This window comes from Bombina bombina, chromosome 4 (genome assembly GCF_027579735.1).
Source record: "Bombina bombina isolate aBomBom1 chromosome 4, aBomBom1.pri, whole genome shotgun sequence".
Taxonomy (NCBI): Eukaryota; Metazoa; Chordata; class Amphibia; order Anura; family Bombinatoridae; genus Bombina; species Bombina bombina.
In genome coordinates, this window is record NC_069502.1 from 1054922942 (window position 1) to 1054935493 (window position 12552).

Here is a 12552-nt window from a genome sequence, read left to right on the forward strand (position 1 = left end):
CACCAACGTTTTAGATGTATACTGATGTCTACAGATTCCTGGTGGTATAATGGGTCTTTTCATATGCAGGGGAGGGGGGGGAGTGTCTGCCATTCCTGCTTTCCCAGCCCCTTTCAGTGGGTGTCCCAGTCTAACCTCATCAACAGTGCTAAACTGGGAACTTCTAAGCACATTTTTTAAAGGTTTTATTTTTAGATCAGTATCTGTGCATATTCTTCTTTATTGTAGAGTCTATTACATGTAGTTATATGAAAATTGGTGTATACTGTCCCTTTAATATTTATTGTGTGTGCTGTAGTATAGTGTGCGCTACAATATTCATGTGAGAGAGCACAGGTGTGTTATAAACACAAAGGTTTAATGTTAAACCCCATGATAAGTGAAAATGATGGTTACCTATGTTGTATGACCTCCAGATCTTCCAGTTTCTCTGGGATTTGCATGTTGTTCAGCCACTGCTCCTTCTCATCGATCCACAGCTCACAAGCACCTGCTTCACTGAACATTTTGTACAGAGTGAGTGCGTCCTGCAAAGCTTGCTTACGAAGCTTTGTCAGTTCTGCCAATTCCTTGTATCTTTCCTCGATTCCAGACAAGCTGTTCTGCACGTCTGCAGATTCAAAGTGCTCTTTAGGTAGTGCTGCAGCCTGTTCATGAAGTGCATCAATGGTGGTCCTGTAACTTCCAATTTCTTCAGCGACATCTTTGTGCTTTTTTACTAAGGCTTGAGTGGAAAACTCATCATGACCAACATCATTGCTGGATACGATTCTCAGGATGTCTAACATCCATGCATCAATATCATCAGCATCTGCCTGGAACTGATGTAAGCTAGCCGTTTCTTCTAGACGTTTCTTCCTTATAGCAGATAGCTGCTCAAGATTAGCCCACTGCTCCTGAATATCTGTAATCCTCTCTCTAATTTTCTCAGAGCCAAAATGATCTTCAGAAATCATCTCCTCCCCTTCTTTTATCGTTTGAAGTAAGTGGCCACTGCGCCCACTCATTTCATCTTCAAATGCTTTATGCTTGCTAAGCAGGCGGATGACACTGGTCAAATCCTTACCATAGTCATCAGAAGATAAGATCTGTTCCTTCTCTCTTATCCACCCCTCCTCTTCAGCCATTTCCCAGAAAAACTTCCAGAGTCGCCTAGACTCCTCCAAACGTGCCCTTCTCTCAGCAGCTAGCTGGCAAAGCTCCTGGTAGCAAAACTCCATGTGTGCCACTCTATCACGGATAACTTGCGGGTCACATGGTGTATAGCCTACAAATGGCAAATCATTATATTAAAAGCAAACACTTATAATCAGAATATTCTCATGTCATTTAACCCATGAACTGCAACTGATTATAGCCTGTTCTGTTCGTTAAGGGGTTAAATCAGCATTACATTTGATCAAAATCAAAATACATTACTTCATATTATTATGTTACATTTTGTGTTACTATAATAGCTCTAACGCATGTGAATATGAACCAACCAAAAAAAGGTTTGATATAAATAGAATGGTTTGGTTTTGTGCTTAAAGGGTCATTAACACCAGAAAACATTTTTATAATTTAAAAGGAGAATAAATGAAAATGATGTTAAAATATTATTATTATAATATCTGATTTTTATTTCTTCCTATACATAACAATGTATTGGTTTTCTGACTGTATGGTGAATCACTGTTTACCAATAAATCTATGGGGTGGATTTTATTTACCAATATCTAAGGATTATTTAAGAACAGATTCATTTCCTGTTAGTTTAAAAAATAATTTAAAACAGTTTACACTTAACCCTTTTCAAGCAATAATATTTTAACATACAGTGATTTCATATGTATGATGTATTCTATGTCAGGAAATGCATGCTTCTTATAATCAGTTTTTCATTGGCTTTTCAGGACAATCCCAGCAGCTCTATTGGTAAGCAGGGGACATGCTGCCAGAGGCATAAAAAGAAATACAAAGAAGAATCCATAATATATCAAATAAATCAGTAATAAACTTTAAAATGTCCTTTTTCTTAGATGCAGTAAAAATGCATTAAAGCTATTTTAAAGGGACAGAAAAGTCAAATTTAAACTTTTGAGATTTAGATAGAGAACTGGCTAACAAACCTGTCCTCAGACCCCCTAACAGGCCACATTTTGAGGATTTGTGAACTGGAGCGCAGGTGAAATAATCAGCTGCTTAATAAACACAGTTATTTTACCTGCTCTCATCCAAGGTAATCCTGAAAACCTGGCCTGTTGGGGAGACCTGAGGATAGGGTTGAAAACCAGTGACATATAGTATATGCCCTTTTAAACAACTTTCCAATTTGCTTCTATTATTATCGAATTTACTTCATTCTCTTTATATATTTTGTTAAAAAGCATGCTTAAGTAGGCTCAGGAGTTGCAATGCTCTACTGTGAGCTAGCTGATAATTGGTAGCTGTACATATATCCCTCTAGTCATGGCTAAAAAGATTTGTTCAGTTACCTCCCAGTAGTGCATTACTGCACCTTCAACAAAAGATTCCAAGAAAATAAAACGACCTTGATAACAGAAGCAAATTGGAAAGGTGTTTAAAAAAATGTATGCTCTATCTGCATTACAAAAGGAAAATTTGGGGTTTCATGTCCCTTTAATGAAAATCTTTGTATTCTATCTATATCTAACACCATGTTTGCCAACAACAACAAAAAAATGCTGTTTAGAAACTTAAATTAAATAGTATTAAAAACCTGTGTGATTATCAAGGGATAATAATAAACAGTATTAAATGATTTTGGGCCAGATTACAAGTGGAGCGCTATAAAAAAGCGATATTTGCACTCCACTAAGTAATACCAGCTCACGCTAACGTGCGCTTGTATTACAAGTTGCAAGCAATGCATTGCTGGGAAGCATTGTGCTCACGAGAGCTCGCTTCCATAGGCTCCAATGGGAGCCTCGTTCTGATGTCGTCATACATGGCACAAAACCCAAGTGCAGCAAAGGGGGTAAGTTGCCCAGCGATGACAGCGAATTGTATACAAACAAATATATTTACAGGGAACGCACAGTTCCCATAGACCACAATGTAAACACTTTTCAAAACCGGTTTTGTTTTTTTGTTTTTTTACAAACCCGCCAACTTTAGCCCCCAAAAACTGCCTGCTGCAGTTATTTTATTACAAAATAAAAATGCTACAATTGTTATTTTTTTAATAAAATACAAACCACTGTAATTTGGGGGCATTTGGGGCACATTTATAAAATTACCCAGAGATCTGGCTGCCCTTTATGTACCATCTACAAAAGGAAATAAGCTGAAGCACAAACACTGCTAGGTATGCATTAGTAATTGAGGCTTGGGAAGGGTACATTAGCTTCCTAGCTAAAACAAAGGCCCATTCATTCTAAATCAGTAAAGTCATAGCTACATAACAATGTATCAGAGATGATAAAATGTAATACGCACAAGTCAGGGAGTCCGTTACACATCTATAGAAGTCTCCATTGCCAGATAAATACAATGAACACAGTGATACAGATCTTATGTGTGCTTTTTTCAATATAAATTCTGCAGGCATCAGTGGATTTGGCTATTTACCTTCTCCTCCGGTGGCAAACCGCTGTGCTGAGGCATTAACACCTCTCACTCGTTCTGCCTGGATGGCAATGTCTGCTTCTACTAAGGCATGCTTCTGTATCAGGTCCTCAACGCCCAGCAAGTGCTTGCCATAGTCTTGTGAAACTAAAAGAACCTGCATATTTACACAAACACACAAATCATTAATGCTCAGTTCATCTATCGCTTGTAATACACTATGTAGCTTAGATACCCTTTAGCCAACTGTGCAGTATAACTTCTGTTCTTTAAAACTTTATGGAATCCTTTTCAAAAAAATCCTGTGGTTACTCAGAAAATCTATGTCAAATCATCAGAAAAAGGCTACAGCTTGAAGAACAAAAACATAATACTGGTACTTAATTATTATGGATATGAAAGTCATGGCTCAGATACAGGATACACTTTTAAAAAATATTTCAAATTTACATCAATCATCAAATTTAGTTTGTTCACTTAATATTCTTTGCTGAAAAGCATACCTAGGTAGGCTCAGGAACAGCAATATATTACTGGGAGCTAGCTGGTTATGTGTAAATTCACACATATGCCTCTTCATTGGGTCACCAGGTGAGTTCTGCTAGCTCCCAGTAGTGCATTGCTGCACTGGAGCTGACCTTGCAGAGGCCAATTATATGCAAGCAGTAATGCAATAATCAAATACTCTAACATATTGTTCATTTCATTTGATTACATCAGAAGTTACACAATTGTTCTCACTATATGTAATCAGGCTGATTGAAGGACTTTCTTAGATGAATTAATCTATGTTGAAACGATAAAGGAGTTTTCAAAATTTATTACAAGAAAAGGTTTTCAAAGAGAATTATTTTTGGTTATACTGAGCAGAACGTATCACTTTTTTAATAAATCATTTTATGAGCTTTGAGAAGATTCAAAACGGACATATACGCACTAAAACAAAACGCCAAATATACCTTCATTTCATCCATCCAGTCCATAATGTACAGCATTTCCTGGAAAACCTTTTGCAAACCAAAGTTCATTTCCAGACGCAGTCGCCTGGCCCGAAGCAGCTCAAGGAGATACTCCCATAGGCGGATGACATTGTCTTTACGAGCTGTGATACGCTTTATGTCATGGTAGTTCTCTGCTTCCAGTTCCCTTGCAACAGCCACGACGGCTTGCACACGTTCTTCATATGCAGCAATGTCTGTTTCAATAGCTTCGTGTTTCTTGGTTGCTGCTTCCACCGCAGGGAGATCAAATCCAAAGTTATCCTAAAACACAAAAATAAAACATAACATCACAAAATTGTAGGAATCTCTCATGTTTGGAAAACTACAAGAATTCTCCCTTTATAGACACTAGAGTTTAAATGAGATTTTTAGCATCAAGTAGGTTCCATATCTCCAGGGTTTGTTTTTTTTAATCCTAGACTGGCACCATTTGCATGCCCCCAGTGCCAGTCTTAAAGGAACATGAAACCCTAAGGGTCTGATATTCAAAACCTCCCAGCATGGAGAGAAATCACACACAAACATTTTTTAGACCTTGTACTGTAATGTAGCAGTGTCTGTTTCACATAAAGAACACTACATAGCAACATAAACATTTCTCAAAAGATAACATTTGTGTTTTTTTTTGTTTTTTTTAAGGGCCTCGCCACACCGACGAGACTTCTTAGAATATCTCACCTGAGCAGCGCGGTTTTGAATATCATGATTCAGTTGGAACATAAAATATTGTAAAGCATACCTAGGTAGGTTTAGGAGCAGCAATGCACTACTAGGAGCTAGCTTCTGATTGGTGGCTGCACATATATGCCACTTCTCATTGACTCCCGGAAGTGTTCAGCTAGTTCCCAGTAGTGCATTGTCGCTCCTTCAACAAAGGATACTAAAAGAATGTAGTTAATTAGTTCAGCAAAGTAAATTGGAAAGCTGTTTAAATCTGCATACTCTGTCTGAACCATAAAGTTTAATTTGAACTGTACAGTCCCTTTAAGAGCCGCTAATTGTTGAGTACACTCTGTATGCACTACTCTTGATTGATCAAGGATGAGGCACCAAGAATTAAAAGGGACATAAACATAATTTTGTAAATGTAATTTTAAAATGAATTCAGCTTTTTTTTTTGTTTGTTTATGTGCTGCATGGGACATGTCACTAGCCACAAAAAAAAAGAGAGTCTTCCTTATTAGCCAAAGTGCTGTACAGATATGCACTTCCTTTTAGTTTTGAAATCAAAATAAAAAACTTTATGAATGATAGAAATTAGTTTAAAGGGATATTAAAGGGACACTGAACCCAATTTTTTTCTTTAATGGTTCAGATAAAGCATGCCGTTTTAAGCAACTTTCTAATTTACTCCTATTATCAATTTTTCTTCATTCTCTTGCTATCTTTATTTGAAATTCATGAATGTAAAAACTTAGCAGCCAGCCCATTTTAGGTTCAGCACCATGGATAGTGCATGCTTATTGGAGGCTGACATTTACCCACCAATAAGCAAGCATAACCCAGGTTCTCAACCAAAAATGGGCCAACTCCTATGCATCATATTCCTGGTTTTTAAATAAAGATAGCAAGAGAACGAAGAAAATTTGATAATAGGAGTAAATTAGAAAGTTGCTTAAAATTGCAAGTTCTATCTGAATCATTAAAGAAAAAACAAATTGCATTTAGTGTCCCTTTAAACACCATGAGATTATCATATGACATCTTTAATTATGTGTACTAAAAACTTTGCAATATGTTTTCATCACATATGTTGCCCCATTTTTCTGTAATCAAATTTCTTGTAGATTTGGAAATGCAAACTCAACACTGTCATTGGTTACACACACCAGTGACTCCTTTATAGCCGTTTCTATTGGGCCTCGGTATATTAGGAAACTTAGGTTACAAAATGACAGCACCCATTGCTTTAGCAACACTAAAACGTTACTTATTTAAACAACTAATATAATTTAAGATTATATATATATATATATATATATATATATATATATACACACACACACACATATATATATATATATGTGTGTGTGTATTTCATACTATTCTGAGGCTAATCTTTGCTTTAAATACATTATTCTGTCAAGCAATTATTTTGTTAAATGTCCCTTTAATGTTGTTTAAAGACATGATTCAAACTGGGCATATCATTTTAACCCCTTACTACCGGGAAAACATAGCAACAATGCTAAAATTTTGGTATTTTGGGCATCAATCGATTTAAACAGAAATCGAGCCTTAGTTTTTTTTTTATCTACCTATCAAAACTATGTGCCCATTTTGGTATATTACATACCAACTTTCACCGCCAAATCCAATCATATATAAATAAAATAAAAATTCATCAACTTTTTCACAAACTTTGTGTTTCTCACTGAAATTGTTTACATACAGTGTATGCAGTCATAACAGAAATGGTTCCAAAAGCTTCTCTGTGATCCCCTTTGTTCAGAAATTGGTTTTTGGTAGTTAGAAGGTGGCTAATTGCAGCGGCGCACCACACTTCTGAAATTCCGGGCAGTGGATAGGGTTAATTCGTTATTTTGCAAGGGTAATAGTATTGAAATACAGGGATCCCCCCCCCCCCCCCCCAACAACTCATCCCTACCATCTTAGGCGCTGGCAGACACAGTCTAATAGTATGCAGTTTAGGGCTTTTTTTTTATTATTATTATTTTTTCTGCATAGTGATTACTCCTCAACCCTCCCACCTCCCTAATCCCTCCCAAAGAGCTCTCTAACCCTCCCCATTTTCCACTAGTGGCGGCCATTTTAGGTGTATAAGTATTTTTTTATTTATTTTATTTATTATTTTCTCTGTAGTGTAGTGGTCCCCCCACCTAATGCAATCACTATGTAGGGTGGGGGCACCCCCTTTTTTCTGTAGTGTAAAGTTCCATCCTTCCACCTCGCTTCAAATTGTTTTGTGTAGTGTGGGGACCCTCATTTTATTAATTTCTGCTACATAGTATTCCATGCTGTTTTTAATGTCAGCTGTATTTAGTTGAACACAAAATATGGATTTTTCTTTAAATTAGAAATACATTTTTTTATAAAATGCCTTATTTTACATTATTTTTCTGTAATAAATCAAAGTACTTCAATTACAAATGTAGATCCACCAAAGCATACTTCCTTTCAGCTCTGCTTAAGCTTATGAAATGATCTTACATAGATTACTTTATAAGTTATCTGACGTGTGGAGTCTTCCGAAAAAGAAAAGGGGCCAATTTTTCTACAAATTATCTTTTTATACCTGAGATACCAAACGCTGGTTTTCACTGAGCCAGGTTTCTCTCATAGCTGCTTTGCGATCAAATCTACGTGCGAGTTGTTCCAGTTTTTCCTGTCGGATTAGCTCATTACGCAGTGCCAGTTCTCGCTCATGTTCAGCTTTTTCCAGTCTTTCCCAGGCCTGAAAAAAATAAAAAAAAAGTGCAGCCATAAATATCTGCGTCAATTTCCAATAGCATCAGTTTTGCAGAATTTACTACAACAGCAAATGATATGTTACAGTCCTTAAGTTAGAAAATAAATCACTAACATGCATGTTTTTTTTAAATCATTTTGTGCTGCAGTTTATATACATATAAAATTATAAATACAGCTTTATAAATATAATTTTCTTTTTTTTTTTTAATTATTATAAATCATTTAGATACATTGCTGCATTTGTATTGTCATGAAAAGGTGTAATTTTGCTTCAGTATACACTAGTTCATGTAATACTATTAAAGGGTTAATCTCTGTAAAGACTATTTAAGATCAAAATAGAAAAAAAACTATTTATGCTTACCAGATAAATTCCATTCCTTCCTGGCAGGGAGAGTCAACAATTTAATTCCTTACTTTTGGGAAATACAACACCTGGCCACCAGGAGGAGGCAAAGACACCCCCGCCAAAGGCTTAAATATCCCTCCCACTTCCCCTATCCCCCAGTCATTCTGCAGAGGGAACAAGAAAACGTAGGAGAAACATCAGGGTATAAAAAGGTGCCAGAAGAAATAATATAAAAAAGGGAGCCACCCATCAAAACAAATTACGGGCGGGGTTGTGGACTCTCCCTGCCAGGAAGGAAAGGAATTTATCTGGTAAGCATAAATTATGTTTTCCTTTCATAAGGCAGGGAGAGTCCACAACTTCATTCCTTACTGTTGGGAAAACTATACCCAAGCTCCAGAGGACACTGAATGAATAACGGGAGGGAACAGAAAAAATATGCAGACCCTATTCTGAGGGCACCACAGCCTGCACGTTTCTCCCAAAAGCTGCTTCAAGCAAACACATCAAACTTGTAAAATTTAGAAAAAGTGTGTAAGGAGGTCCAGGTACCCGCCTTACAAATCTAATCCATTGAGGCTTTGTTCTTAAAAGCCTAGGAGGAAGCCACTGCTCTAGTGGAATGAGCAGTTATCCTCTCAGGAGGCTGTCGTCCCGCTGTAGTAGCCTTCTGCCCCTTACGCTTCCCCGTATAGATGACAAACAAAGAGGAAGATTATCTGTATTCCTTAGAAGCCTCAAGATAGAACTTCAAGGCACGAACCACATCTAGGTTGTGAAGCAAACATTCCTTCGCTGAAGAAGGATTAGGACACAAGGAAGGAACAACAATTTCTTGATTAATTTTACGATTCGACACCACCTAAGGGAGGAACCCTAGTTTAGTGCGTAAAACTGCCTTATCAGCATAAAAAACAGATACAGGGGATCACATTGCAAAGCAAAAATCTCAAACTCTGCGTGCAGTGGCAATAGCCAGCAAAAAAAGAACCTTCCAAGATAACTATTTAATGTCAACCGTATGCATAGGCTCAAACGGAGCCTGCTGCAAAACAATAAGAACAAGATTGAGGCTCCAAGGCGGAGCCTCAGATCTAAACACGGGTCTGATCTTAGCCAGAGCCTTGACAAAGGACTGCACATCAGGAAGCTCAGACAATATTTTGTGCAGTAACACCGACAGAGCCAATATCTGTCCCTTCAGGGAACTAGTAGATAGGCCCTTCTCCAGTCCATCCTGGAGAAAAGATAAAATTCTGGCAACCTTATCCTTATGCCAGGAAAAGCCACGCTCTTTACACCAGTACAAGTAAGTGCTCGACACTTTATGGTAGATACGACGAGTAACTGGCTTACGAACTTGAACCAGAGTGTCGATAACACTCTCAGAGATCCCTCTTTTGGCTAAGACTAAGCGTTCAATCCCCATGCAGTCAGCCTCAGAGAATCTAGATTTTTATGAACGAAGTGACCCTGTATCAGCAGATCTCTGCAACAAGGTAATTTCCACTGAGGAGATGAGGACATCCCCACCAGATCCGCAAACCACGTCCTTCACGGCCACGACGGAGCAATCAGAATTACAGATGCTCGCTCCTGCTTGATGCAAGCCACCACACGAGGGAGAAGTGGTAATGGAGGAAAAATATATACAAGACTGAACCTCCATGGCACTGATAGGGCATCTATCAATTCCGCCTGAGGACACCTCGACCCGTGCCTGGGTAGCTTGGTATCGAGGCGGGATGCCATAAGATCCATCTCCGGCGTCCCCCACTCGCTGCATATCTCTGCCTACACCTTGGGGTGAAGAGACCATTCTCCTGGGTGAAAGGATTGCGTGCTGAGGAAGTCCGCTTCACAGTTGTCCACACCCGGAATGTGAATCGCTGACAGCGTACATATGCGAGTCTCCGGACACTCTAGTATCTGAGATACTTCTCTCATCGCCAAGAAACTTCTCGTTCCACCTTTATGGTTGATATAGGGAACCAAGGTTATATTGTCTGATTGGAATCTGATAAACTGGGACAAACCCAGAATGGGCCAAGCCTTCAAGGCATTGAAGATTCCCTGGAGTTCCAAAATATTGATCAGAAGAGAGGACTCCTGAGTCCAAAGACCTTGTGCCTTCTTGGCACCCCAAAAAGGCTCCCCAGCGTCCCTAGTCACAATCTCCCAAGACGGTCTCAAAAAGCACGTGCCTTGGGACAGCTGATCTGGACAAAGCCACCAGGAGAGCGAGTCTCTCGAAAGGCTGTCCAGCACAATCTGTTGAGACAGATCTGAATGGTCGCCGTTCCATTGTCTCAGAATGCATAGTTGTAAGGGTCTGAGATGGAATCTGGCAAAAGGAATGATGTCCATCCAGGACACCATGAGTCCGATTACCTCCATACACTGAGCCACTGAGGGTCTCAAGGAGGCCTGGAAGGCAAGACATGCAGAAGTTAGCTTGCAACGTCTCTGATCTATGAGGAATATTCTCATGGATATGGAGTCTATTATAGTTCCCAGGAAATTCACCCTTGTACTTTGAGTAAGAGAACTCTTTTCCAAGTTTATCTTCCATCCATGTGATCGAAGAAGACTGAGAAGGGACTCCGAATTTTCTTCTGCTAGACGAAAAGATGGTGCCTGTACCAAGATATCGTCCAGGTAAGGTGCTATTGCAATACCTCGTGTTCTGGCAACGGCTAGAAGAGCCCCCAGAACCTTTGTAAATATCCTTGGAGCAGTAACTATGGCAAACGGAAGAGCTATGAACTGGAAGTGCTGATCCAGAAAAGCAAATCTCAGGAACTGAAAATGTTCCCTGTGAATCGGGACAAGAAGGTATGCATCCTTCAGGTCTATTGTGGTCATAAACTGTCCTTCCTGAAGCAGAGGCAGGATTGTCCGTATTGTCTCCATCTTGAAAGAGGGAACACTCAGAAACTTGTTTAGGCACTTTAGGTCCAGAATTGGACGAAAAGTTCTCTCCTTGTTTGAAACCACAAAAAGGTTTGAATAAAACCTCAAACCTTTTTCTGCTGTAGGTACCGGGACAATTACTCCTAGAGAGGAGAGATCCCATATGCAACCTAAGAAGGCAGCCCTCTTTTCTGGTCTTGTTGAAAGACTGGAGAGTAGGAATCTTCCCCTGGGCAGATGAGACTTGAATCCTATCCTGTATCCTTGAGATACAACCTCCAGGACCCAAGGATCCTGTACATTCTGGAACCAAGTGTCTGAAAAAAGAGACAGTCTGCCCCCTACTCAATCCGATCCTGGATCGGGGGCTGCCCCTTCATGCTGATTTGTATTTAGTTCACTTCTTAGTCTGTTTGGACTTATTCCAGGAGTGAGCCAGCTTCCAAGTACTCTTGGGCTGCTTGAACTTGGAAGAGGACTGCTTTCGTTGTGACTTGTCAGCATGAAAGGAACAAAAATTAGACAGTTGCCGTCCCTTAGGCCTATTCTTATCCTGCGGCAGGAAGGCACCTTTCCCTCTGGTAACCGTAGAGATAATGGAGTCCAGCCCTGGGCCAAAAAAAAATCTTCCCCTTGAAGGGAAGAGAAAGGAGTCTGGATTGAGAAGTCATATCCACAGACCAAGAGACCAGAAACCAGAGAGCCCTGCGGGCTAGAACCGCAAAGCCAGCAGCCTTTGCATTTATGTGAATAATCTGCATATTCATGTCACAGATGAAGGAGTTAGCAATTCTCAGTGTCTTAATTCTCTCAAGAGGAGTCTCTACCTCAATGAGCTCCGACAGAGTGTCGCACCAGTAGGTAGCTGCTCCAGCAACCGCACCTACAGCTGCCGCCGGTTGAAATTAAAACCCAGTATGTTGAAACATCTTCCTCAGAAAAGTTTAAATTTTAAAATTTAAATCCACCTTTGGGATGGAGCCCCACAAATCTAATTGAGTCAGGGACCGGGAATCATTTTTTAAAAGTAGACGAGGGGGAAAAAGAAGTTCCTACTCTTAGTGGCGCTTATTCATAGACATTGATGTCTATGAATAAGCGCCACTAGGGGGCGCAAAACACGTCATTGTCGTGCCTGTTGTCTGTCTGCATTCATTTTTGGCTCATGTTTGTGCACTCAGCTTTGGCTGTTTTTACCTGTCTTCAATAAATGTGGGAGTTTTTTTACACAGTACCCCTGTGCAGTGCCTGCATTGTTGCTTTCGTGGCATGATTCCGCCACTGCTA

The 12552-nt window shown here is 39.4% G+C and overlaps 1 protein-coding gene across 2 annotated transcripts in view; it reads right to left on the reverse strand.

The window, feature by feature from the left end:
- SPTBN1 (spectrin beta, non-erythrocytic 1) overlaps window positions 1–12552 on the reverse strand; it is a 306162-nt gene that overhangs the window by 72238 nt on the left and 221372 nt on the right. For both annotated transcript variants that reach the window (XM_053712197.1, XM_053712198.1), the window contains 4 exons: window positions 7828–7986; window positions 4530–4832; window positions 3574–3727; window positions 397–1267 (listed from right to left, as the gene is read on the reverse strand). In XM_053712197.1, the coding sequence (XP_053568172.1) occupies window positions 397–1267; window positions 3574–3727; window positions 4530–4832; window positions 7828–7986 (1487 nt within the window). The remainder of the gene's footprint in view (window positions 1–396; window positions 1268–3573; window positions 3728–4529; window positions 4833–7827; window positions 7987–12552) is intronic.